This window comes from Diplotaxodon limnothrissa, linkage group LG18 (genome assembly GCF_057381915.1).
Source record: "Diplotaxodon limnothrissa isolate DT_005_m linkage group LG18, D_limnothrissa_male_GT1.1, whole genome shotgun sequence".
NCBI classification, from domain to species: Eukaryota; Metazoa; Chordata; class Actinopteri; order Cichliformes; family Cichlidae; genus Diplotaxodon; species Diplotaxodon limnothrissa.
Window position 1 is genome coordinate 25,741,422 of NC_140613.1, and position 24,993 is coordinate 25,766,414.

A 24,993-nucleotide genomic window follows, 5' to 3' on the forward strand; every position below is an offset into this window, starting at 1 on the left:
CTTAGATTCCCACACATATCCCAAATTGGCAGATTTACATCCGCTGTTAAAAAGCACACGATGATCACCAATGATAATGCATAGATAATGCATTTACTCAGGAAACACCTGAGGAAGGCTGTGCGATATAAGACCCGATCGGGACGTGTCCTGAGAAACATCAACATGAGATCCCTACCGTTGGTCATCGTGCTGCTGTGCATGTTGTGTGCGGCGCAGGTTCAGACACAGGAGAGCGCCAACACACTGAAGCTGTGCGGTCGAGCTTTTCTAAGGGCAGTGGTGTTCAACTGCGGAGGATCCAGGTGGAGAAGATTTATGGGAGAAGAGGATACTTTCCCAGAAGGTCAGTATGGACTCACCTCTATTTTCCTTTTTAAATTTATCTAACCTAAATTAGAGACTTCTAGTAAACAAATATTTTTACCTCTTTGGCAGTCAACAGAGAGGCAAACCTCCTAAAGTGGATAGATGTGTCAGTAATGGAACGTCAATTGCGGGACCAAAACGCGGCCTTGATGAGAACGTGCTGCCAACAGGGTTGTCAAAAAAGCGACCTGTCCATGCTCTGCTAGAGCAGAGGAACATCTCAAGGAAGTTCTCAGTCTGTCACAGTTACTCCTAATTTGGCATAATCTCTGTTGTACAGAACACTGTAAGGATGACATCATTTCTGAGTGCAAAAATGTAAAAAAATAAATAAAATGTAAAAAAAAAAAAGCACACTGTGAGGTTTGGTTAAGATTTGTTTTAAATTTCTTTACAACTACTCAAAAACAGAGCACAGAAAGAGAGAATTCACTCAAAGTAAACAGCATAAACACTCGCCACGCCAAACAGAGAACTGTTCTTGAAGAAGTGCGAGGCGAAAGTGTCATTAGACGTGTCCCAGAGACAGCGGCTGCTGATCTGCATGCATTGCCCGGTGAGCTGGCCGATGTGGACCAGGATGACAATTTTGTATCTGGGGATCATTAGTTCCTTCACGCGGGCTCTTATTACCTGGAAGAAGAGTCAGTCTGAATAATGGAGAAATTTAAACATGTTTAGAAAGAGTTGCATCTATTCTTCATTTACCTCGCACAATGTTTTGGTCATTTTTTGAGACCACTCTACTTCATATTTCTCCTCTTGGAGGTAACTGGTAAGGACGTCTTTAAGTATGTCTGTGGCCGCGTTGGCAGGGAAGCGTTTGTAAGGTCCTGTGGTGCGAAAAAAGCCAGAAAACATTTATTACTAACAAAAATCCCATTTTATATTTGTCTAGTAGTTTTGATGGTGGGGTAAAAACATGATGGATGCATGTGAACAGAAGAAAAATTCATATTTTTGTCCATCTCAATTTATATCCTACACAAAACAGTAGGCCACTCTTTACCACCGTGAGGCTGAATTTTTACTTTTCTGCTTAAAATGATCAAACAAAATATATTCAGTTTATTTGTCAGTTCTGTGATGCCTAGAACCTATAACTCAGCCCCAGTTTTGTAGGCAATTAAAAAGGCTAACTCACCCATCTGGTAGGTGTTCTCCATTGTTGGAGCAAGGCGAGCATTGTCATCATGGTGGCCCAGTTCATCAATGTATGACACAGTGCTTATAGAGCTGAAAGACATAATCATGCTGAAGAGAATACCAGGACAGATGCCATGTGGACTGACCAGCAGTTTCACAACCAAACATGCTGCACTGGGAATGCTGTTTTGAAAATCATTCATAACCTACCAGGAAGCTAAAAAGCTAAAAGATGGACACTGGCCCATATTATCTTAATAGTCTACTCACTCCTTAGTCCTGCCAGTTGTGTCTTTGCCTCTCCCGTTAGAAGGCACCTTGACTACCCTCTTCTCTTTCCTTTGCTGTTTTTCTTTATCGGACATCCCCACTTCTCCTTATTTTTGGGTTCTGAATGACCTGAATGTCGCACGTAGACCCTAACAAAGTACAAAACAATACGCTCATAAATGTGTCATTTGCGTTCAGAGTCACTAGACCGAGTTTGAAAAGTAGAGTTTTTAATTACAAAATCGATTACAGATGATAAAATTAGAATACTGAGCCAAATTACCAGTTTACCAGCCTTGAACTAAGCCGAACCAGTCGTCTGGTATGGCTTGGTGTTGTTATGGAAACGGTCCATTAAGCTGTGGGAGGGGTTTCCGGTGAAGTGCTTGTTAAAGTCTCGCGAGGTGAACGACCGAGACAAGCTTGGAAACGAGAGGCTGAGTTAATTACATTTTACAGTAGATATAATTTTAAGGCTCACCTTACCTTACGTTAAAGGCAAAGTTGTGTACCCTTTTCATCTCCCATCTTCTTCCCTTTTTAACGTTGTGTTGTGGTAAACTATTTCCTGTAAAGCACTTTAGGCTCATGTCAGTAAAAAGTACCATTTCTGAATATTTCTTGCTTGATACCCCACATTTTATTAAAGGAGGCCAATAATTATAATAACAGTTACAGAGGTGGCAACAATATACCTTTTTCACAAACGTTATACTGACATGAAAAAGATAAACACAGGAGCTACAAATAATCTAATAATATCATATAACACAATAAAAAAAAATATAATATTCATGCTCTGGCCAGTTTATGCACAGATCCTTAATTTATGTGATTAGCAACACCTGTGTTTTACGGCAAATAGCTGCTGTGGAAAAATTATATCCTTGAATGCATCCTTAAAAGAAACATATGTGGGGGAAAACACTCTTCTAAGATAGGATAAGAGTGTATTAAATACATTTTTAAAAAGAATATGGAATAGATGAAAGAAATATTAAAAGATAATTAAATCAAATTAAGATAACTATTAAATTAAAAGATAATGATTTGTAAATAACTGGATATGAGTAAATTAAGCTTTTTATCTATATCTATGTATATTCTTATAATACAGTTTATTTTTAACTAACTAGGCAGCTCATTCTCTTTTTCATCCTTCATCCTGCTTCATAAACTGTCGTCATGTGCAGGAATAAGACCATGACGGGGTAAAAAAATTCCCATAATCCCACTAAGGACTGTTTTTGTAGTTGCTTGGGAGTGTTTATTTATATAACATGATGACTGATGATGATGGTTTTCAGCCTATTTGACCTCACTATTAAGTTATGACAGACAATAATTTACAGTGTCGCTGAAGCGCCAGGTTGTACATTTAATGTTACGGGTTATGTGCCTGTAGGTGTTATATTTTTACATCTTTGAACAAATGAGAAGGAGATAAATGACTCTTATTTCCTCTTCTTTATTACCAAGTAAAACAGGTATTACATTATAATGACTTTTTTTTTCATATATTTTCTCTCAAAATCTTTGGATGGGAAATTTACATGAAATGTTTGCATATTCTGATCCTAATGCAGTGAAAGAATACATACAGCCAAAAAAGTTGTAGAAAAAATAAACTTACAGAAAACCTCTGGTTTTGGAATATTAGTGTACACTCAAAAATAAGGCAAAGAAAAATATAAGCATATTCAACAGAAGAAAAACAAAAGTCGTTCTTACTCAACCAAAAAAAAGCCATGTTTCTTTTTCTAAGGAACTGAATTTCGCCCGAGTCCAAAGTGTGAGTCAACACATGGAAACGCTCTGTAAAAAAGTGAAACACACACATGTGACATGAAGCAACAATTTGTTTCATGAAGAAAATTGAAGGTGTGCTTTTGTGTGCAAGTCAAACACAGGAGGATGTCAAACACCTATATCGGATGCATGGGATGGGTACGTCATTGAACGCATGCCAGATTTGATTGACAATGAGTTTCTGAAGGTGCATCACCAGCAAAATAGAGAATGGAGGCGCAAGTGAAGGCAAAGGAGTCTCTTCTCAAAGCACACTGATACAACAACACACACATCATGACCTCACTGAAATGGATAAAGTGGTATTGCATTGATAAGACCGGCGATGGACAGGTGCAGATTTCATGCGCCACTGTTTGGAGTTATTCATCAACACCTTTTCTTTCTTTTTTTTCTCTTTGTTTTTTTGTTACAAGAAACCTACGTTAGATGAAGAGAGTGTTGTGTGTCGTTACGCAGAACCAAATGCATTATGAGCGCTGACATCAAGAAACCAAGAGACGATCACAGACACGTCCATATGCTCAGAGAAATATTTGAAACATAGCTTTTTATGTACACTTTTTACACTTAAGTCTTTTAAATATTGCTATTAGAAAATGATAAAACATTTATTCGACATGGTGGGAAAAGGGAGAAAATAAAGCAGGGAAATAAATAGTGCTGTCTTTTTGATAGACACTTCTTTTCATTGCTCTGTGATGTCCTCCATCAAAGATTATTGTCAGAGTTTATAAGCAGCATCAAAGGCAACTCCTACAATCCATAGCCCTGGTCCCTTTAGATTTCTCTGGAAACTTAAAGGTCCTTTTCCTCAGTGTATGGCACTCTTGCATCTCTAGACTTCCTAATATAATTTCTGGATAAATTACCCAAGCTGTCCCAGTGAAAGTAGCAGCTTCACACATAAGCGTCAGCTCAGTATAATGCAATTCTACCCACAAAACACCACCACAAACTCCACCTGTGTCCTGTAATGTGAGACCTTTGATGTATCTCAACATTGCACTTGCCCTTTAGTGGTAATTCGATGCGTTTGTTGTGCACCAGGTCACACTGCTCTAACTCTCTGCCAACACGACTCGTTAATGGTAAAAATGCTTCCAGTAGTAGTGTTTAAAGGCTGTGTGTGTGAAAGTATGGCGTTATGTATGCGCTTCAGCCCTGAGCACAGTCTTTCCAGAACATCAAGTGTGGTTTGTAAAGAAACTCTTTTGCACTCAACAAACTGAGGCCTGATGTTTGACTTTGAAATGACCAAAACTGCAGTTCCTTTAACGTCCACTCGAGGCTGCCTCCAAAAATGAGTCAATCCCCATAAACTAGGAGGTGGGGAAAAAAACCGACACTGCATATTATTGCAGTATTTTATCAATACGTAAACACCAAATATTGATATTTTACGAAATGAATGAAAATACTCTGAATACTACGAACAAAAGCGCTCAGCTCAACCACCATCATCCTGAGATAACGTTAGTTAGTAAACTCACATCGGCTCAAATGTGAATTTGTCTGTGAAGACATCAACAGATATGTGACTTTCACCCAACCGTCTGGTGATTTCCACCTTTAACATTTACAGTTTAGTAAAAAAAACTTTTCATTTCCAATGACAGTGGTGTCCTCAGTGGACTAACTATGCCACTCGTTTTCTGCAAGGCACCACCTCAGTTAATAGGAACTGGACCCGTCGTGCATGTGGGTGTCTTTTTGATCATTCTCTGAGCCATCTGCCAAATCTCCTGCCGTGTTGCACATCATGTCCTAGAAGTCTCTGCTCTATATTACTTGAGTGAACCTACAGCGAACTTAGCCCGCAACCCTGTCATACAAATATGGCCACAAATATAGCTCCAATAATCCAAAACACTCACGATGACTATAAATCAAAATGTAACTTTGCTAACCAAGTCTAAATGGTTCATTCAGTCTAAGGAAGCAAAATAGCATTAAGTTTGGATCTTGGTTACCGTGGGCTTATGATGATTAAATGGATCAAGCATACAAATCATAGAGCAAACAGTTTTATTTGCTCTAATTATTATTGTGACAAGTTTCCCTACAAAATCGAATTTATGTGCTAGAAGGAAATGATCATGACCCATGATCAAATTGTTCCCTAAAGTTCCCAGGACTGAGGCGCAAACATAATTCCATGTCAAGAGCACCTTAGGATTCATAGTGCTGATGTTCTTCCAGTGCTGCAGGTCATTTTAAACTGTCACCTTTAATCATAAGACAGATAAAAGGGATATGACGGTGTCAAAGCTGTCCACACAGAGGAATACATTCTGCTTGGACAACAATCACGACAGTCACACATGTTGAAAATAAACAAAAAACATCTGATTTAAAGGTGGCAGTGCAAATCAGACAGTACCATGTGACTATAACTAATTGGAATACATCTGCAAAGCAAACCTATGTTAAAACGTTTTCCATCTTTTCCACCTCGTTTAAGATTGTTTTGTCATACAAATTATTCACATCATCTTTAAGAGTGCATTCGAAGTGATAACCCGTGAAACAAGAGGAAAATAGAACAAATAAAGCTGGATCACTGTATGAAATCCACAATTATTTTTAAGTTAACAAGAACATAGACTTGGGGTTTCCCTAAACGTTACTCTATATAAGCTCATAAGTGTTCCAAGTGCACAAAACTAATGACTTGTATTTACTTGCATAAACTCAGCAGCAGTCAGTTGACCGAGAATGTCACATTTCACCTCTGTGTTGTTATCTGTTACTCTAATGAACTCCAGCCATTAAATCTAATGGCTCCTAAAGATAAATTTTCAAATGCACTAAACATGGGATGATCCATAGTCTTCACAGTCAAAAGCCATTGATTTTCTTGGTTCTGTTCGCAAACAGGTCCGCTAATTATCTGCCAAATATTTCCCTGTGAAACACAATAAGACATGTCAGATAGTTGGGAAGTGTCCGTGTGCATTTATATTAACAAACCACAGACTGAAGACAGTCAGCCACTGTTTCTGATGCTTAAACTGACCTGCAGCAAATCTCTTCTTGACCAATGATAGCCGGTAGCCAGTCCCGACCAGCTGGATGTCACAGCCTGACAGAGTGCTTCCTTCGCTTGTGAACTGGACTGTCAGCTGGGAGGGTTTACAGGGACCCTCGATCATCTGGAACCGGCCCAGGAGAGCCCCTACTCCTGCCAGACATGTGATATTTGTGTAACGGGACCAAAAGATTTTACTTTTAAAATCCAAAGAAGAAGAAGATGAAGTAGAAATTAAAAATGTTAAATATTATGAACATGGCAAAAATGAATACTTGCCTCCATTCTCAGACCTGTGAGACAGGCTTGGGATTTTCCACTGTATTGTCTGCTGCTCCGGATTCCTATATGAGGAAAGAAATTCCATGTTACATGTTACTCTCTCACATGTACTCTAAAGAGCAGATATAATAATACTATGAATACAGTGCATATCAATAATACACAGGCAACTGTGCCAATATTTATACACACTTATATAAATACAGAGTATGAAAATAATATAGCCTAGTTTCTACAAATAGATGGTAAAAGGTAGACGGTTGATGCACTAACATACACGTCAGTTTGCTCAGTTTACAATACTATCTCGGCCTTAGCCTCTCAATACGACCACATACTAAGAGTCCTTGTCACCAGGAATCCTCACCAGGTGGCAGGTGGGATCATGGCCTGTAGTTTGGCAATGCCTCCATCAACAGGAACCAGGAAGTTGATGTCGTGAAGCGGCACCGGGGCAGCCAGAGCCTCCGTGTTGTATTTGTAGTCTATTCTAAGGTCTATGTTGGTGCCATCGCCACGCCAGCTCACTGCCAGGTTCAAAGGAGTGGACTGGATCCCGTCTGCTGAGACCTAAATGGCAAAGACAAAGAAGACAGTGAGATAACTGGATAGATAGAAAAAATATAAAAACACATCCGTGAATATTAACGGATATTATATACCTGATACTTGATCATATCCACATTGTAGTATGTCGCCTGAGGCTTCTGTTCAGCCACTTTCTTTAGATGGCTAATCAAGTTTGGCATATTTACCCAGAACTCCTTTCTGTCTACACTGTCTGTAGTGGAATCACTAAGGGATGAGAGGAACATCTTTGATTCAGCCAGCATGAAGTAACACTATGAATCTCTTTTGTTTGGACTGTAAAAATGGGCAACTGTCCGCTCCAGTATATGTTTGTCTGTAATCTTCATCTTACCAGCACAGCAGCTGTGGATTAGGGAGGACCTGCTCCAGTCGGTTGTAGTTGCTGATGCTAAAAGTGAGGATAGGTTGAGCTGGGTGGCTCGCAAAGTGCCTGGTTATGCCAGCGGGGAAGGACAGCACCATCTCCCCTGTGATCTTCACAACACATCTGAGGCAGAGAGAGGACTCAAACTAAACAAAATATAAAGCTCACAGATCCCTCTCAGTATAAAAACCCTGAATACAAAGAACTGTGTACCTAATTAGGCTTAAAACAACCTAGCCCAGTCTGCCTTAGAAACATTCCCCTGTCTGCAATTATTAGCAGTGCAGTGTTTCAGTTTTAGCATAAATCCATGCTGACATGATGTCAGTGCATTTTTAATGTAAGCCTACTTGCTGGGGTCAGCGCCTTTAAAGTAGGCATTGATGGTTTCTGTGAAGGCAGCTGCCACTGGCAGAGTGTCTTGGGGTCCCATGGTGAGTGGACTGGGACCTCTGGAGCACCCTAAAACACACATAAACACAAGTGACACTGCTATAACATCTCCTTATAAAACCGTAGTTGGGTTATATCTTACTTGCCTGAAAGTAGGTTTCACACACAGAGGACAGAATAGTTCAAAAACAATTAAAGCAAAACCAAAGCCTCGATCATGGATCTGGATTCTAAGTAAGTGAGCAGGAGATGGGGATGGGTGGCAGCACTCTTGTGGACACAGCCAGTAAAGAAACGGGGCAGGTGCGTACAGTGCATGCACTGGTGTCACTAAAGCAGCACTATAGCTCAACTCACCTTCAAAAGCTAAATAAAACCTGCCGTGGTCAAACCATACCAGAGGCTGCGAGGCCTCTGAGTGAGCAGAGACATCAGGAAGAGAGAATCATGGAGAGGGACAAGACTGTGAGGCAAGGACACGATGAGTGACAGACAACATGTGGACTGAGATGCGCAGCTAAGCCGCAGAGACGAGCATGACAGCCATCTTGCTGGTAGCATACCTGTGGTGGACAAGTTGAGGTCCCTTCCTAAAGTTGGGGTGGACGCTGCACTCTGTGAGGTAATGGAGGAGATTGATGAAGAGCTCTCTGCCCGGGCCAGGGGGGCAAAAGGCGGGGGGCTGCTTGAAACTGGCGGACTGAATGGCCGGGTCTGGAGATGTAACACAAGTTATTTTGTTCAGAATGAAAAAACACAGTCTCAGGAACAAAAGATAAATGAGGGGGAGCGAGAGAGGGTAAAAGAAAAGAAAGGGCTTTTCCCACATACCAGGTCTGTGATCGGTTTCCCCGGGGGCAGCTTTGGTCGGGAGGACGGACGAGGAGGAGGAGGCGGAGGGACTGGGCTGCCTCGAGACTGAGGTGTGGTAGGACGAGCTGGAGATGAGGGGCCTGTGGCACATACCAGTGTCTGTGGTTAGCACAGCCTTCAGTTCACAGTGACGGAGATTTTTATTGCCGCACTTCCCTTCTATCAGCTGTGTTTGGAGAGAAACTGTTGTGCGAGACTCTGGTTGGTTCTGGCATGAAATAAAATTGCTGTTGAGATTTTTGTAGGTGTTCTTCTGATTCACGTGAAAAAAAAATCTGTAGGAAGACGTTACCGCTTGATCTCTGTGCTGATAGAAAGCATCCTGTAATTTTCATACTGGTCTGATGTGGGATGCTTGTTCTCGGTATTCACCAATTGAATGATGGTATATGTTAAACAAGACCATTTAAGCATTTTCAGCAGTCCCCCTTTAAAATATCAACATTATATTTCCTTATATTTCTGGAAAGATAAGACCTGTTATGCACTACAAACAAAACGCTGTCATTTCAGAATCACAACACTAGATGTCACTAAAGTTTGACCTGCTCATCTCTGTGATTTTTATTTTTGTGGCTGTGCTGGTGGCCTCGTCATTCTCACTTTTTTCAAAGCAAACAAAATTAAAGGACACTGCAGAATTTAAATAAAAAACATTAATCGTGCTTGGTGTAAATGAATCTCGAAGAGGCCACTGTGCGTGTTTGCAGCAACACAAGAGTACTCACTGCTGCCTGAGTAGGGTCCCGGGGAAGACATGATAGACCTGTAGGTAGTTGGAGGAAGAGGAGGTGGCGTGCCCCTGAAGCTTGGCGTCAGCTCTCTGGGGGAACCCACAAAGTCTGGTACATCTTCTCTCAGGTTTACACCTTCTGGAGTCCTCTTACCCCCTAAACCCCCAAGGACCAGTGGAGACGTGACTCCAGCACGAGGGGATCTACGCTCCGCTGGCAGAGGAGGCACAGGGCTGATGGGGGCAGGGGAGGAAGAGTACTCTGCAAACTGCAGCATCTCCTCATCAATAGCATCCTCTTCAGGGCACCCAGGAGGGGAATTAGAGGGGGAGAATTCTGGGGGCAGAGGAGGGGCTGGTTCATCTGGCGGAGGAGGTCCGAGTAGAATGGAGGGAGGCGAGTCTGGCGGAGTGAAACGAGGAGGAGACCCAGGGGAAAACGGCGGAGGTGAAGGTGGGGGTTCGTTTGGAGGTGGTCCAGGCGAGAGGCAGGGGGTGGAAGGGGTGGATGAAGGTGTGTCTGGCGGAGGAGAGTCGGGTGGCGGAGGTGGAGCCGGTTCATCGGGCGGTGGGGGCCTGTCATCAGTGAAAGTAACCCATCTGGGAGACATGGTGTCCTCACTCATGGGTCCAAAGACATCGTCTAGGTCGGGGGCAGGGGAGCCTCGGTAAGAGGCTGGGGAGAGGACATTCAGGTAGATTGGTGCCGAACTGCGAGCCGCCCTCCCATTGGGTAGATCGGCTGCAAAGAGTATATTGGAGAAGTGAGATCACAGCTGACTGATCTAACTATATTCTTGACTGATGTTTGAAAATAAATTTACCAGCAGATTCTGAAGGATAGCCGTAGTGACTTCTCGATGGAATGTTTTTTGGAGGGAGTGGAGGCGGAGCTGCGACAGGTGCAACAATTCAAGGTCAGCACAACTTCTTTAGAAACACGAATTACAACAGAGATAAAGTTCACTCATGTTTGCTCACCCCCTGTTGGAAAACTTCTGCTCAGCTGTGATTCTGATCGGGGTCTAGAATCTCCCCACGCATCCGAAGGTACCACTGTCATTGGATAAAGGGGGGAACAGTGTCACCTTTGTAAAGGGAGTTTATTCATTTGGGTAAAGTTATGTCTGATCAATGGAGGACTGACCGTCATATCTGGCATATTTTCTCTCTAAAGGCAGCTCAAAGAAGGCAGGAGTGTTCTGTGACAGCCTGTCACTGCAAAAAAACACATGCAACAAGTAAAAAAATAGCACACATAGCTGCTCAAGGGACATCTGAAGCAGAGCAATAGCATACCATCTTAATGAAAGAAGCGTTTAATTTGCCAACATTGCTAAAAGGATGACAGACCTTTGCGTCTCTGGGGCAGGACTCGGTATCGGGGTTGAGCGTCTGGGTCTAGCGATCTCCTCACCTATAAGAAAAATAACAAACGCTCAGCTCCTGCTCTGCTGAGACTACTGTTATGTTGTTCTGGTTAGGAGTGGAGAAGTCCCATCCACCAACTGTTTAAACCTTTTGTTCACAAGTGGCAGCCAATCAGAAGAAAGTTGGTTTAAAGGAAGAGATGCTTAAAAGGCTTGTTTCAGACATAGAATTTAAAAAATGACTACACAGAGGCTTAGAATAAGTTAAATAACGATTATTTTGAACCCTGAGTCATGCAAAGCTCCTCAAATAGCTGGGTACGAGCATAATATATCCTCTTTAATATGCGTGCAGTAGCAATGTGGTTATGAGCACAAGTACAGGAATACGGGAGGAATTTTAAAAAGTGATTTTTAGAGATGTGTACTTACAGGACAAGTTCCTTTTCATCTGCCCGTGCAAAAAAAGAAAAGAAAAAAAAAGAAATCCAAACAAAAGAAAAAGTAAGGCTACAGATCATATTATACACCGTATACAAATACACATGATCTTCAGTCCTTTAAGATGTTCTTCTTTCTTATTATATCAAAACACAGTACGATTATAGGAAATCTAATTTGTGTATTACTCCTCTGGCTTAAGTGCTCTTCATCAGTCTTGATAGTTTTGGTGTGACTTGAACAGAATTGGAGACATCAGCTTGAGAAGTCTGTGCTTTGTCTAGTGCTGCCAAATCATAACTACCAACTCCATTCGAAAAATAAAAAGCATCTGAAAAGCAGAAATGCCTCCTTCCAGAAATGATCATCAGAAAAATATACATACTTTCTTGTGAGTCTTTTCGTGAATGAAGCACACATGCTAACTGTGTCAGTCAGCAGAGGGAAGTATGCATCTACCCGTGATGGGAGGCTCATGCTGACATGACAGCATGACAAGGTGTAAACATTAATGGCGTACCCCTTCTGCAGAGCTGTGGTACATTTTTTGGAGCTTTGAGAGGCAAAAGTCAAGTGTCACGTATTCATGAGAAGGCGGAAATTTCTCCCGTCGGTATCTCTGGTGGACAAGGCAACTCGCTAACTAAACAACGGATGAACAGCACTACAGCCTGAGGTAAAAATGTTTCTCTTTATTTTCTGCATTGTACAGAGTAAGGCAGCGGAGATCAGAAAGCTGCATTTGGGGCTATCAGTGGTAAAACAGCCAGCAGAGGGAAAACTTACCGGACTGTGTCTCTGAGACCAGCAAAAAGGAAGAGAGAACAGACCTGGGTCAGAGAGTGAGTGACAAATCAGTCAAATGGACACTAACTACAACTACACACACCGCATCTCTTTACTTTAACCGCAAAGCCTCAATAATGCAGCATGAGCCGTAACTCCCTGGAGATTATGCGGACAATAAGAGCATCACCTACAATCAGCACGCACACAGCCTCACACCGAAGACAGCAGGGTCTCTAGATCAACGGGTTTGGAACTGTATGTGTGTTAGGTTTGCTTTGCATTATGTAACGCACACGCTTTGCCACAAAGGTTTAAATAAAGCTGTCGCTGAGCAGGAAAAAACTGAAGGAACAGAAGCAAGAAGAAAAAGAAAGTTGTGATTTTTGTGAGGCAGTGAGGTTGGGAAAGAAAGTGCATCCAGGAAAAAAAAACGAAAGCCAGCGAAGACAGTCTACGAGATCACTACGACAGGAGGGAACACGTTATCAAGCGTTTTCACCACATCTCATGCCATCTGTCAGGGTGCTGATACAGATGTGAAAATGTGTGACAGGCTTACCGGACTTCTCCTCTACAAGAGGGCAGCAAATAAGTGAGAAGAAAAGACAAGCGCAGGCAGAGAGTCAAACAGATTTGAGAGAAATTAGCAGCTGGTAAAGTATATGAACTGCATTGAGCGTGACTATTGTGCTCTTCACAACTGTGCAGCAGAACAGGACTGCAGATCAGCAGCACTCACCAGAGACGGGGACAGCGCCAGGCCTCCCACTGACGCTTTTAGCTCGTCCATGGATGGAAGCACACACTTGGCACTGTCTGATACCAGCGGCTTGATCTTAATTTTGAACTTTTTTTTGCTGTCCTCGTCATCCTCTGAGTCGCTGGACGAGAAAAAGTGCTTTTCTTTGGAGGCTGGTGAACACTTGTAAAGGGCAAAGAGGAGGAAGTACAACATGCTGTACAAAAATGCAGATAGTTCAACCTTCTGTAGCATTTAAAGCAAGGACAACGGTGCAGGACAGGAGTGAGATATCCATTCTGTGTCCCAGTTACCAGTATTACAACTGCTGTAACTGACACTCCTTCTCCACCTCCACTAAATCTTCCTGCTCAGGGAAGGTCTCCACAGTGTCAACTATCTATGAATCCAGTTCAAACATATACTCCCACTGCTGACACCTGTGGGAGCAGAACTGAGCGTCAGTGGTTAATGAGAACTGTGGTTTAGCGACAATTGTAAAGCCGGTTCGACCTAATGTGGCTGTGTCCGGCTGCCTTGCAGCAGGGGTGCACATACGCAGGGATTTGGCCTATTTAATGCTGAAAAGCACTCAACCAATGAGTCACAAAGCCAAACAGATCAATAGTTTTTGCTGGCGAAGACTCCTAAGAGTGCTACTTCTCCTTCCGACTAAAAGGATATCATCACCCTCGTCACCAGGCCGGAGGCTGAAGCCCTCCTCATCTACATCAGGAGAGGCCTGCAAAAGAGAGACAGCGAGAGGGAAATGGTGACGGTTGTTTCTAGCCACTCTCAAACTCTTCAGCAGCGCATAGAAATGCAGATTAGATTTCACAGATGTCTTGCTGGAGACGTTCCACTTGGTAGATGAAGCTCCTGCTGACTCACAGATTATGCACCGCCATAACTCACACACATTTGTACCCTTTACTCTGTAATTTTAAACCTAGCGTCACATGACACTGATTGCACAGCACAGCACTGCAAGTATTTCCAATGCCAGAGCTGCAGAGTCCATGCAAAAAGAGAGACAAAGAGAGAAAATGTGCAGGTGTAGGCTGTGGATACTTACATATCTGTCCCAATCAATCTCCCCATAGAAACCATTGGGAGCCCCGTTGGCCTTTTTCTATCAAAACGGAGATCATAAAGAAGGCAAAACGATAAAAGCTTATGACGTTAAACTAAAATTCTTTTAATATCAAAATTATATTTTTTTAATATACTTTTAGATTTTTTTTAATGTACCATAATCAGAATAAATTATTGCTGCAGGCCCAGTTCAGTTAAATGTAATTTTATTCATAGCACCAGTTAACAGTCTTCCCAAAGTGTTTATATGTCCAGGTAAAGAAAGAACCCAAATGAAATTTTTATCCCCAAAAAGCAGCACTTGGAAACAGCGGTGCAGAAAAACTACCTTTTAACAGGAAGAGACCTCCAACTAATCCGTTTAAATCTTGTTAAAGTCACTGTGCTGTAGTTTCCTGTTGTGCTGTTATAATCTCCTAGGTATAGTTTCCTCTGTTAAACAGTCACAAACACTTAGAGGGCCAAAAAAACCCAGGTAAATTAAAGGAAACACTTTCATTGTGTATGTACGTACGCTTCCTTTCTTTCCACTTCCACTTCCTTCTTTGTCAGGTGAGCTCCTGTTTGACAAAACAAGCAGATGGAAAAATTAGGTACCAGTATACCAGTAGATTTTTCTTCATTTGTATGTGGTTTTAAAAAAGTGGGTCTTGTTTTAAATTATTTAATGTAAAATACCCATGTTGTGGTACTCAGATTATTTTTGGTATCTTTTGCAGGTACCGCATAGACCTATAGCACAAAATTTCCTATAATTTTATAAATCCAACAAGAACTTTATTAGTGTCATAGCAGTAGTTTGGGTTGTTTTACATCTCTATGCATTCACATTCTCAAACCAATGAGTTCTCAAAGTGTTTTAGGGATTTTCTCCTGTTACCAGTGAGTGTCTGAGGAAACTCACGTTGTTTCTTTGTCCTTGTCTTTCTTTCGTAAGCCCAGGGCTTTCCTGGTTCGGTTTTTCAGTCCTAGCATAGAAACACACACAGGAAAGGAGCGCGTGAACATTATCATTAAGAACTCATTTTAAGTTGTTATAGCCAAATATAAAATTAACTATCTAGACATTAAAATGCACTTGAAAGCAAATAACAAAGAAGAGTAATGGGCTGGGTGTATAAGAGCCTGGGGATGAGTACGGGCTAGTGGATACAGAGAAGTTACAGTAAGATAAAAATTAACGTATTGATTTGGAACAAACCCCAGGCAATCTGGAGAGAGCCTCCACATAAAACGAAGCAGTGTCCCCTTCCTGACTATGTAGGCTGTTAAGAAAAAATGAACAACCGTTGATCAATGTGTTCACTTCATTAGCACGATTCAGAGCAGAGCAGCCAGGGATCTAGTACAGCGTCCCATCAGCCAAACTGAATGCCAAAAGTCCTGCAGCACTGTCGGCTGGCAACATGCAGCGATGCAATCAGAACGATAAACACAAAGAAAAACGTTTTTTCTGTTTCACCTTATAGTGATTTTTCAAAGGTTTTTTAAATGATTAGGACACAGAACATGCTGTATGCAAATGTAATTTGGAGCACTTATTATCAACTGACAATAAAAATAACTGGAGGTTGTTTAATGATGCTCCATGCTGCAGGAGTGTATTGATTTAAAAATTACATCAAGTCTATAGCCATGCTAGCATGCTAACAGGTCCGTGAGGCTACCTAGGCCCGACTAATAATAACTTTAGCTTAACGTGCATTTACAGTGTTAGCATTCTGATGTTTGGAGTTCATCACATCTATTAACATGTTAGCAAATTAAAGCATAAAATGTTAGCATACTAACATTCTCTAATTAGCAATACAAAGCGGAGAGAATTAGCTAACATGCTAAACAAAAATTCTCTGGGTGTTATCTATGAAGGCTGTTTGCTGGTATAATTAAAGATAAAGTACTCTTTTGTTTAATGAGTGAATTAATGGGTCAAAAGTGCTCCAGTCCAACATCACTGGTCTAGAGCGCTTACTGTGATAGTCACAGTAATGAATCACTTATTCTGGCTCAATAATTCAACGTACTTATATTCCAGAAAGTGCAGTTAACCAAGATGAGTGACTTTAGGTATTTTAATGTATTTTGACTTGCGTACTATTACACTATAACATGTAACTTTTCACTTAAATAAAAAGTCTGAATAAGTGTAAAGTTAAATGCACTCCACTTAAAAATCTTTGAAAGACACCTTAAACAAATTCTGACAAAGAGCAGTTTTCTTTAAAAAAAAAAAAGTCTGTGTGTTTGAGTGTGAGTTTGAGTGCGTGTGCACGCATTTTCTTTTCCCCCCCAATAAGCAACCGACAGGTTTGCATAACTGTGTTTTAGAAGAAGTGAGCGCAGTTGATAGTCAAATCCAGAGCGACAGGGACACGTGTGATGAACAGTTGGGAGGATGAGCATTTTGTGCCACTCAGAAGCAGCTGATACCGTTTGTGTGTTGCTCTGCTCATCATCCCTTTGTGTAATCTGCATGCTGTGCTTTAAACTGGATCACATTTTCTAAACAGACTTACCGCTTTTAATTTTTTTTTTGTGCCTTACTTTTTTAATTCATGTCACAGATATTGTGTCGTTAAGATAAACACAAAACAGGAGAAACTCATTTCAAAATTAAATTAATACCGAGTCACTGATGTGGTGATTACCTTCACTCATACTTAAATCCTAACAAATATTATAAATGTTAATCAGTAGCATTCACGTTCTTCTGACAGGGTCTGTGATGTGACGTATTAGTGGCTCGACTGGCAAATATTATTCCTGCATCCTGTCTCTTTGTTAGTCAATCACAGGTCTGTACCACGATTCTTCTCTCCAGTCCTAACCTGCATGTGACATTGTTGGTAAAGATCAGTCCCAACACTGATGAGTAACAAACCTGTTGAACGACTACGTATCACACGCCGAGCGAGTACAAGAGGTCTGGTCAGACTGACTGCAAAGCGATGCAGATCACACTGTGCGTCACAGCAGGACTGTGTTGTTTTTGTAACCCATTTACAGAGTTTGCCTGAGGAGAGCCTCATTAAACAGAGGCATCATACTAATTAATGATACTAGCTGTAAATATAGTTGAGTTAGGGTCTCCTTCATGCCAACTCACAGACACACAATCTTTAGACACAATTCTGCAAAACATTTCCAAGGACCAAAGTGATGGATTCACACGTCACCCTACTTACTCACAAATAACATGTTCTTCACATTACTGCTGATAATTTAACTATGTAACTTCCCTATAGTGCCATTATTCCACTTTCAAAATCGAGGATTAAAATTCAAGTTATTTTGGGTTTTTTTTACTCTGCACGTGAAATACAAATGGATTTGCATTTATTGGTAATGTGCTACAAGACTTTCAGCCTTTTTACAGCTATATCATTTTCTTAATATGACCAAATTTAACCTCAGGTATCCTTGCAGTGTCTGTTCTGCAGCTTGTAGTCTCTTCTCTACTATATACTGTTGTTCTACATTTTACACAGTTAATTAGCAGATGATACAGCTGGAAGCTCAAGAAGAAAGCTACACACTGACATCTACACACAGCTATTTACAACAAAGGAAACTGCATCTAGGAAAGAAGATAAGACTAAAGCTGTAGGAGAAATGTTCACAGTGGAAACTGACTAATGTTTTTAGACAAAGTATTGTCAAGAACGATGCCTTGGATTCACTGTCAAGTTCTTTCAGACTATGACACAGTTTGTATAAACGCAAACCTCGATAAACAGAAGAATGGCATCCATAATTTGTGTAAATCCCTAAAACAAACAGCTAGTCAGCTATCTTGGTTGTCAGTTGCGTGTAGCTCAACTAGCATGCCGCTGTTACCAGTGACACAGAGGAGGTTTCAAATAAAGAAGGAAAAAGAACAGTTCTGCTCCGATGAGCGGTTTGAACAGGTTTTCTCTGCTTTCTCTTCACATCTTATCCTCTGACTTTTGTTCAGTATTTTAGATATTTACAGTTTCTTACAGTAGCTTAACTTTATGTTAGCAGACAATAAATTCTGCCCTTTCCACGACGTCCATCCTTTCCACCCACTCCCTTGGTTTTCTTCTTTTTACGCGCTTCCAGCCCTATCTCAAGTAGGTTTCAAGTTTCTGCAAGTTGATTTTTATACACTCCTGACATTTACTCCTGCCTGGAAGAAAAGATCAATTTGATACCTTATGGTATGCCATGGAAAATGATCAGCAGGAATTACATTTTTTTAAGTGTCTGAAACTTGTAAAACTAGCAATGTGGTCTTTAAAGCATAAACTTCTAGTACAAATAGGCCACCTGGCCAAGATTACTGCCCACACTACTGCAATTAATGATTCTGATTTATAGAGAGGACCTGCACATTTTATCTTAAGCCCAAGAAGCATATTACTACACCTATATTTTAGTCCAGACCTCACTAAATGTCACTAACTACATGCTAACACTGTGTGCACATGTAGCTAACAAAGGCTACGGTGAGCTTGTGACATCTGTGTGAGTTTCCTCCAGCTTGTGAACCGAGTACAATATCATGTTAGGTTGACTGCAGGCCCTCTGCTAATAATAGCCACCTTCCATTACCACGTAGGCACAAATGGATGATAAAGACCCAGCATCTCTCATGCAGAGCAGGATGGTTTATAATGTACTTCACCTAACTGTAGGACAGCATCCTTTACTTCAGTTTATATGAGACATGCACTAAATGCTCTGAGGCTGAAGGATCACCTGATAGCAACAGCTAGTAGTAATGAATGAGTACAGCTACTTGGAGTGGTCACATGTCTCCTTACATACACATCTATATGACATAACTGCAAGATTAGCATGCACACACACATACACACACAGGCACACGCAAAAACAAACACAAACCCAAAAGGACATTACTCTGTACACACTTTACCACTGTGAATGGCAGCTCCCCCTTTCTACACCACAAACATCTTCTCAGGCATTACAGCTACCTTTCTATAAATCTTACACACACACGCATACGCACAAGTACTCACAATAGCCACATTGTCACACTGGTCATGCATACAGCTCAGTCGTACCAGAGGTCCGCACGGCATGACAGATCACATCACTGCATTCACTTTTTTTAATGGCCCAGCAGGACACAAGAGGGCAGGAGGAGGACGCTGAGAAACAGGACGTGGAAAATAAAAGGAGTGCACACATCACTTACCTTGCATCATGATTGCAGATTTTCATCCTACGCTGCCCTCTGGATTGCAGGCGGGCAGAAATGGAGGAATCCGACCGGTCAAAAGATGCCTGGGCAGGGCATAGCTAATTCTGCACAGCTCCCCAGCGAAGCACGATGTTGATTTCCTCCACCCCCGAGGGCCCGACTCCCAGACACCCGCACGGGGAGGCGGGGTGGGAGCTGCAAGGCAGCAGGAGCGGTGAAGGACACGGGGAGAAGAGACACCCGAGGAATGCGCTGCAAATCGGGAGAGGAATAGGGGTCCTCTCTGTGTGCGTTAGGCCACAGACGGCCGAGCGGCACTGACACACGCCATCGCTGAGAGGGGGGATGCTGAGGAAAGGCAGAGGGAGAAAAAACAGAGCGCTACAGAGAGATAGAGGGGCAGAGAGAGGCAGAGAAAGACCAGGGGAGAGAGGGGCGGAGGGAGGGAGTGGGAGGCTTGCTGATGTCACATCTGCACTAAACCAATCCCTGAAACCACGGTCACATGGCTGCTGTCCCCTGATGCCTAAGCACCTCTTGGCTTGCCTTGAGCAGGCACACTACATACTATGCAAGGTCCTATAAAATAAAATACACTATTTTCTTTTATTTTGAATTAATTCAAATATTGCTTTTGCTTTGAAAATAAATCTGTTGTATTTTTTTTTTTATGATTTATGATGATTAAATTCATTAAAATTTTCTGAACTGCAAAAAGGTCACCCATCCGTTTTCTTTGCAGACATGCTGGGGCGAGAGGCGGGAAACACCTCGCCATCAACACAGGGAGACAGGCAACCTTTCATGCTTACAGTCACACCTAAGGCCAATTCAGAATCACCAGTTATTACCAGTTAACCTAACATACATGTCTTTGGACTGTGGAAGGAAGCTGGAGTACCCACAGAGGTACAGGTAGAACTCCAAACAGAAGGATCCCCCCACAGGCCGGTGGGTTCAAACACAGGACTCGCTTGCTGTGAGTTTAAAGCTCTATGTTGTCCTTTTTCATGCAAATATTCTACAGCTAAAAGTGGACCAGTGCCTATACTGGGTCACTTCACTGTGCTGGTGGCTGATCATGAAACCTAACCTTGAAACTTTCCTCATATAGAGTGTTCTGTTAATACAAAAATATATTTAATTCATTCTTCAGGTAATACAGGTAATACAAGTAATACAAGTCCAAATCAGAACCAGTGAGCCACTTAAGCTTTAGCAGGTGGATTGGAATAATGCCTTTGATGCTGTGGAGGGCTGCAATCAGATCTAACAGCGAGAGGATGACAAGAGGAGATCATTTGTTCAATTTCAGTCACATAGGTTTTGATTTGTGGGGGGAAAATGCTGAAGACACACTTTTTGGGAGTTTTTTTGGTTCAGAGGGTTTTTTGCTAGTTCTCTGGAAAGAAAACAAGAGCAATATACTGACTTCACAAAGCTGCAAGACTATTTCTATTGCTAAAAATGTGTCCCACTTGAGGACAGCAGAAAATCTACCACCGCAGAGTACACCCTGTCAGCTATAATCATAAGACGTGCTCACTGGGAGGAGGGACCCCAAATGTTAGCCTGGAAGTAAGCAAGAGCGGGAAGGACAAAGGACAAACTATGACTGTGTGCGCGTGTTAGACCAATTGCTTTAGTCAAAGCAGTGGTTTGATTATTCATCTGCTTTAATGGCAGCGTGCTGGACATTTGGAGCAGAGTGACTCACCCTCACCGATACAGCAAGGACAGATGGGTCTGTGGGTGTATGTATGTGTGTGATTGTTTGGGGAGAGACCCCACTGTGGAGGTCACATAATTTTAAAACAGTAGAAAATTCAAGCGTGTGTTCTTTCCCTCAGCTGTTTTGTTCTATGCTAAGTGTATACTCAGAGTGTAATCAGATGCAGACACAACTAAAGAGTCAGTGTCCTTTATGGCAGCCAAATGAAAAACAAGAAACGTTCCAAACCTTGGAACCTAAAATATTCAGAGAACCAGAAGCTGAACACGACGCTTGTAAACCGGAATAAGTTTCCCCAGCTTCTGCCACTGAAGTTTATTTGTAGCTGTTTATTTGTATCCTAGAGTAACCGTTAATGAGCTTAAACGAGCTGGCACAACACACCTCAGGCTGCACCCGCGTGCTTCCCTCAATCAGCCTCTTATGTAAGATGACATCCAGGGTTCAGAGGTCATGGCAAGTGGGATTAGCAAAGGAGAGCCGGATGGAGAAGAGCACAAGGAGAATGAGGTGTGAGTTGTTCTGTTAGCCTGGCATTACTGCTATTGTTGGGCTCTGGGTGTCAGAGAGACAGGAGTGAAAGAAAGCTGTGAACAGATCACAAATATTAGTGAGACAAAAACAAGAAACAGCTATTTAGGTAAACATGTGTCTACAGACGCAGATGTGCGAGGCTGTAGTGATGCTGTCCCACACAGTGTACAAATAGGTTAGACTGAATTTTAATGACGGCCTGCACAGAGATCTAACTGCAGGAAGCTGCAACAGGACTAAATCCTTTCGCTCTTAGTGACTCAATACTGCCACCTGCTGAATAAAGTTACTCAAGCCTTACAGAAGTTACACTCAGAGGCCACTTTATTAGGTACACCTGTGCAAACTATTGCTGTTTAGTATTTGATTTAAATATATTCAGTTTTATTCATATATAGCACCAATACACAACAACAGTGGCCCCCAAGTTGCTTTATGTTGTAAGGTCAAGACTCTACAATATTAGAGAGAAAACCCCAAGAAAGGTAGGCTGAGGGAGGGGCAGCCATCTGCTGTGAGTATCTGGGGGCTGAGGGGAGACAGGAGAGAAAAGAGAAGACATTACTTTGGTAATTAAGTGGTAATAACGTACTATTTCCACATTATTACCTTCTTGTTTCAATCCTATGTCCCCACTATTTCCACATCTTGTCCAGCTAAGCTATGACTTTTTAATTTTAAATTTTTTTTTTTTTTTTTAGCTCTGATGAACTTTACACTGCACCTTCACTTTAATGTATTATCATAATATGTCACAAAACAGTCTTTCCATTGCTCCATTCAACCTTTAAGTGTGAGTTTCAGAACTGGTTGAAACAGTTTTCATGTGCCACTGTCACTTTCTGGAAAGACTGCGTGCTGTAATTGCTATTATTTAAACTATATCACATGTCTGTCATTCCCTCCCAAGAGCCATTATTTTATTCCGCCTATGAAAAGAGGCATAGAGGCCATGTTTCTGCTGCAGGGCAAAAGTGTAATTTTCTAGTTTCTTCAATCATTTTAGGAGATTAAAGGACAAACAGTCATTTACTCCACCGCGTTATCATCTGATAGATACATGGGTTTAAAAGTGAGACATAAAAAAATAATACTTGATGTTTAATCGTTCATTCAGTCATCACATTTACACTGATATACAAAACAGTTCATATAAGATCCATGTTACAAATAGTGACTGAACAGGCTCAGGGTGAGGCAGTGCTTAAATTAATGCTCGGCCTATATTCTATCTTTAAAAGTACCGCACCTTCCAAGTAGAAAGACTAGAACGACATAACATCAACAAACAGAACAGCAACAATACTCTCACATATGACGCTCAAAAATATATTTGTAGAACATTTGTTTGCAGACTGCAAGTGAATTGCACATTTTTATGCACATATCAGCATCAACAACAGAAATACATCTTCATTTAATCTCTTTCTTTGCTTTTTTTTTTTTTTTTACAGTCAACTTACAAAAATCTGACAAAACATATTTACTTTCCCGTAGTCAGAAAAACCTTTGTACGCAGTTTGGGAGTAACTTTGATTTCGCTTTAAACATTATTTGCATTACTTTCAAAAACAACAAATCATTGAAATTAGTTATATGGGACCTCAGAAACAGTGGCTCAGAGTGATCGTAATAATCAGCCTTGTTAATGAGTCATATTTTAAAAGATCCCCACAGTTCCAACAGTAAGGAAAATGAGGACGTATAAGTGAACAGTAAATTATATGTAGGGCACTGCAATCTAATACATTCTTAATTTGATATTTTAGCTATAATATAATGTTGTTTACATGTTCATTTATAATCAGTCACAGCATCTAAATATTTGACATCATAGACTGCTTAAAAAATGCTTTTAATATGCACCCACCTCGGCCTATTAACTCTAAAAAACTGATTGTGGAAGTGCAAGAAATAAAACATTAATAGATGGCAAATGAGGCCTGGCTACGGTGGCTTTTGTCTGATATTTATTAAATACTTTCTTAAGCAGATTGGTTATTTTTTTTATTTATTTATATATAAACCAGAAAACAGCTTCTTTTCGATTCTCCCCCATTTTCCCCTCTAGTCTTCTTTTTATTTTTACAAAAAAGGAGAAAAAAGTGAAAAAACGAACATCAAAGCAAACATATCGCCATAAAAGAACCACCAGTTGTCTGGAGAAACTAGACATCATGTGAAACGAGTGGCTGCAAAATCAAAGACCTCCAAACAAAAAATAAACTGCTACATAAATCGCTCTGTGCTTCTTCCCCTCCAGCACCTGTTTTTATGAAGCCGATAACAAAGAGACTTTGAGTGTTCATGGAAGCTTTGCAGTGTGTCCTGGTCCTCTCTTAAAGTCACAGACTCGTGGATGTCAGCTGAGCCTGTGGGAAAAACAAAAGACGTACTGCAACTGCACGCTTTCTCTTGTGACCCGAATGCTACAAAATGCGATCAACACGCAAAATCAAGCTGTAACTTTTTACACTGTCCTTGTTTGAAAATGCAGACGTTTTAGCAGGGAATGTCACAGTATAGGTGTCTTTAGGCAACGGTGTGATGGGATTTTCCTCATTGTTCCACTAGATGGCACACCAGCACCATCACACAGCATAACATGTAATAAACCCAGACAGGGTTGGTTGTGACCGTGAGGCAAATGAATCTGTTCTCCATTTTTTCCCCCCATTAATGAAAATATGGCTGAAGTCATGTGGTAAAGAAACCTGCAGCTAACATCGTTGAGTCTGCATATTCTGATGCAAGAGATGTGATTTTGAATGTTAGGATGGACTAAGCGTGCCACCGAAAGGTGTGCCAGACAGCTGGCGGTCCTGTGGATCAGGAGGTGGCAGTGTTATACACTGGTGAATTAGCCAATTGTCTCTGGGCAGAAAAGGCTGGGAGTACAGAGGGACATGGTGAAGGGGGAAAAGGAGCAAAGTGGATGATGTAATCATTTAAAGGAACATTCACCAAAAAATAAAAAAATTAATACAATCAACACATGGTTCAAGTAAAGCTGAAATTATAACATTTGGTTAAGTTTAACTGGATCGTTTTCATGATTGATTACTCATAAAATACAGATCGAGAGAGGCTTTATAACTTAATGTGGCTCTATTATTCTTTTCCTTATGTTCAGCCATCTATATACTATATCTATATAATGTGGATTTTCACATTGATTTCAATTCATGTGGTCAGTGTGTGCATGTAATCCGTATAGACCAAAATCAGAGTTTTAGCAATT

At 41.2% G+C, this 24,993-nt stretch overlaps 4 protein-coding genes across 5 annotated transcripts; 1 reads left to right on the top strand and 3 right to left on the bottom strand.

The window, feature by feature from the left end:
- The first annotated feature begins 165 nt into the window (after positions 1-165).
- Positions 166-575, top strand: LOC146613774 (relaxin-3-like). Its single transcript, XM_085378927.1, has 2 exons — positions 166-346; positions 439-575. Exons 1-2 carry the CDS (start codon positions 166-168, stop codon positions 573-575), a joined length of 318 nt encoding a protein of 105 aa, XP_085235053.1.
- A 223-nt stretch (positions 576-798) lies between these two features.
- On the bottom strand, positions 799-1,880 carry dynlt5 (dynein light chain Tctex-type family member 5). Its single transcript, XM_085378767.1, has 4 exons — positions 1,786-1,880; positions 1,514-1,605; positions 1,078-1,202; positions 799-1,002 (listed from the first exon to the last, which is right to left on the bottom strand). The coding sequence occupies exons 1-4, from the start codon at positions 1,878-1,880 to the stop codon at positions 799-801; spliced, it is 516 nt and encodes a 171-aa protein (XP_085234893.1).
- Positions 1,881-6,479: 4,599 nt separating this feature from the next.
- LOC146613776 (SH3-containing GRB2-like protein 3-interacting protein 1) lies at positions 6,480-11,682 on the bottom strand. 2 transcript variants are annotated; one of them, XM_085377596.1, is made up of 16 exons: positions 11,664-11,682; positions 11,215-11,278; positions 11,009-11,079; positions 10,843-10,917; positions 10,686-10,754; positions 9,857-10,603; positions 9,087-9,208; positions 8,819-8,969; positions 8,613-8,669; positions 8,213-8,324; positions 7,830-7,985; positions 7,570-7,702; positions 7,275-7,477; positions 6,905-6,969; positions 6,614-6,778; positions 6,480-6,502 (listed from the first exon to the last, which is right to left on the bottom strand). In XM_085377596.1, the coding sequence occupies exons 1-16, from the start codon at positions 11,680-11,682 to the stop codon at positions 6,480-6,482; spliced, it is 2,232 nt and encodes a 743-aa protein (XP_085233722.1). The 2 variants fall into 2 exon arrangements, with proteins under 2 accessions (XP_085233722.1, XP_085233723.1); XM_085377597.1 differs by lacking the exon at positions 8,613-8,669.
- Positions 11,683-13,155: 1,473 nt separating this feature from the next.
- Positions 13,156-19,490, bottom strand: LOC146613777 (SH3-containing GRB2-like protein 3-interacting protein 1). Its single transcript, XM_085378576.1, has 7 exons — positions 19,481-19,490; positions 19,347-19,433; positions 15,200-15,263; positions 14,810-14,855; positions 14,276-14,332; positions 13,885-13,942; positions 13,156-13,376 (listed from the first exon to the last, which is right to left on the bottom strand). Exons 1-7 carry the CDS (start codon positions 19,488-19,490, stop codon positions 13,156-13,158), a joined length of 543 nt encoding a protein of 180 aa, XP_085234702.1.
- Between the last annotated feature and the right edge of the window lie 5,503 nt (positions 19,491-24,993).

Coding starts and splice junctions, on each gene's coding strand:
- LOC146613774 (XM_085378927.1), top strand. CDS start 166: ATGAGATCCCTACCGTTGGTCATCGTGCTGCTGTGCATGTTGTGTGCG. Junction 347..438: donor AGAGGATACTTTCCCAGAAG/GTCAGTATGGAC, acceptor CCTCTTTGGCAG/TCAACAGAGAGGCAAACCTC.
- dynlt5 (XM_085378767.1), bottom strand. CDS start 1,880: ATGTCCGATAAAGAAAAACAGCAAAGGAAAGAGAAGAGGGTAGTCAAG. Junction 1,606..1,785: donor ACAACTGGCAGGACTAAGGA/GTGAGTAGACTA, acceptor TATGTCTTTCAG/CTCTATAAGCACTGTGTCAT. Junction 1,203..1,513: donor GGAGAACACCTACCAGATGG/GTGAGTTAGCCT, acceptor TTCGCACCACAG/GACCTTACAAACGCTTCCCT.
- LOC146613776 (XM_085377596.1), bottom strand. Junction 8,970..9,086: donor GGAAACCGATCACAGACCTG/GTATGTGGGAAA, acceptor TTACATCTCCAG/ACCCGGCCATTCAGTCCGCC. Junction 7,703..7,829: donor AATCCACAGCTGCTGTGCTG/GTAAGATGAAGA, acceptor CTCATCCCTTAG/TGATTCCACTACAGACAGTG.
- LOC146613777 (XM_085378576.1), bottom strand. Junction 15,264..19,346: donor TCATGCCGTGCGGACCTCTG/GTACGACTGAGC, acceptor TTTCTATGCTAG/GACTGAAAAACCGAACCAGG. Junction 13,943..14,275: donor AGATTGATTGGGACAGATAT/GTAAGTATCCAC, acceptor TCTCTTTTGCAG/GCCTCTCCTGATGTAGATGA.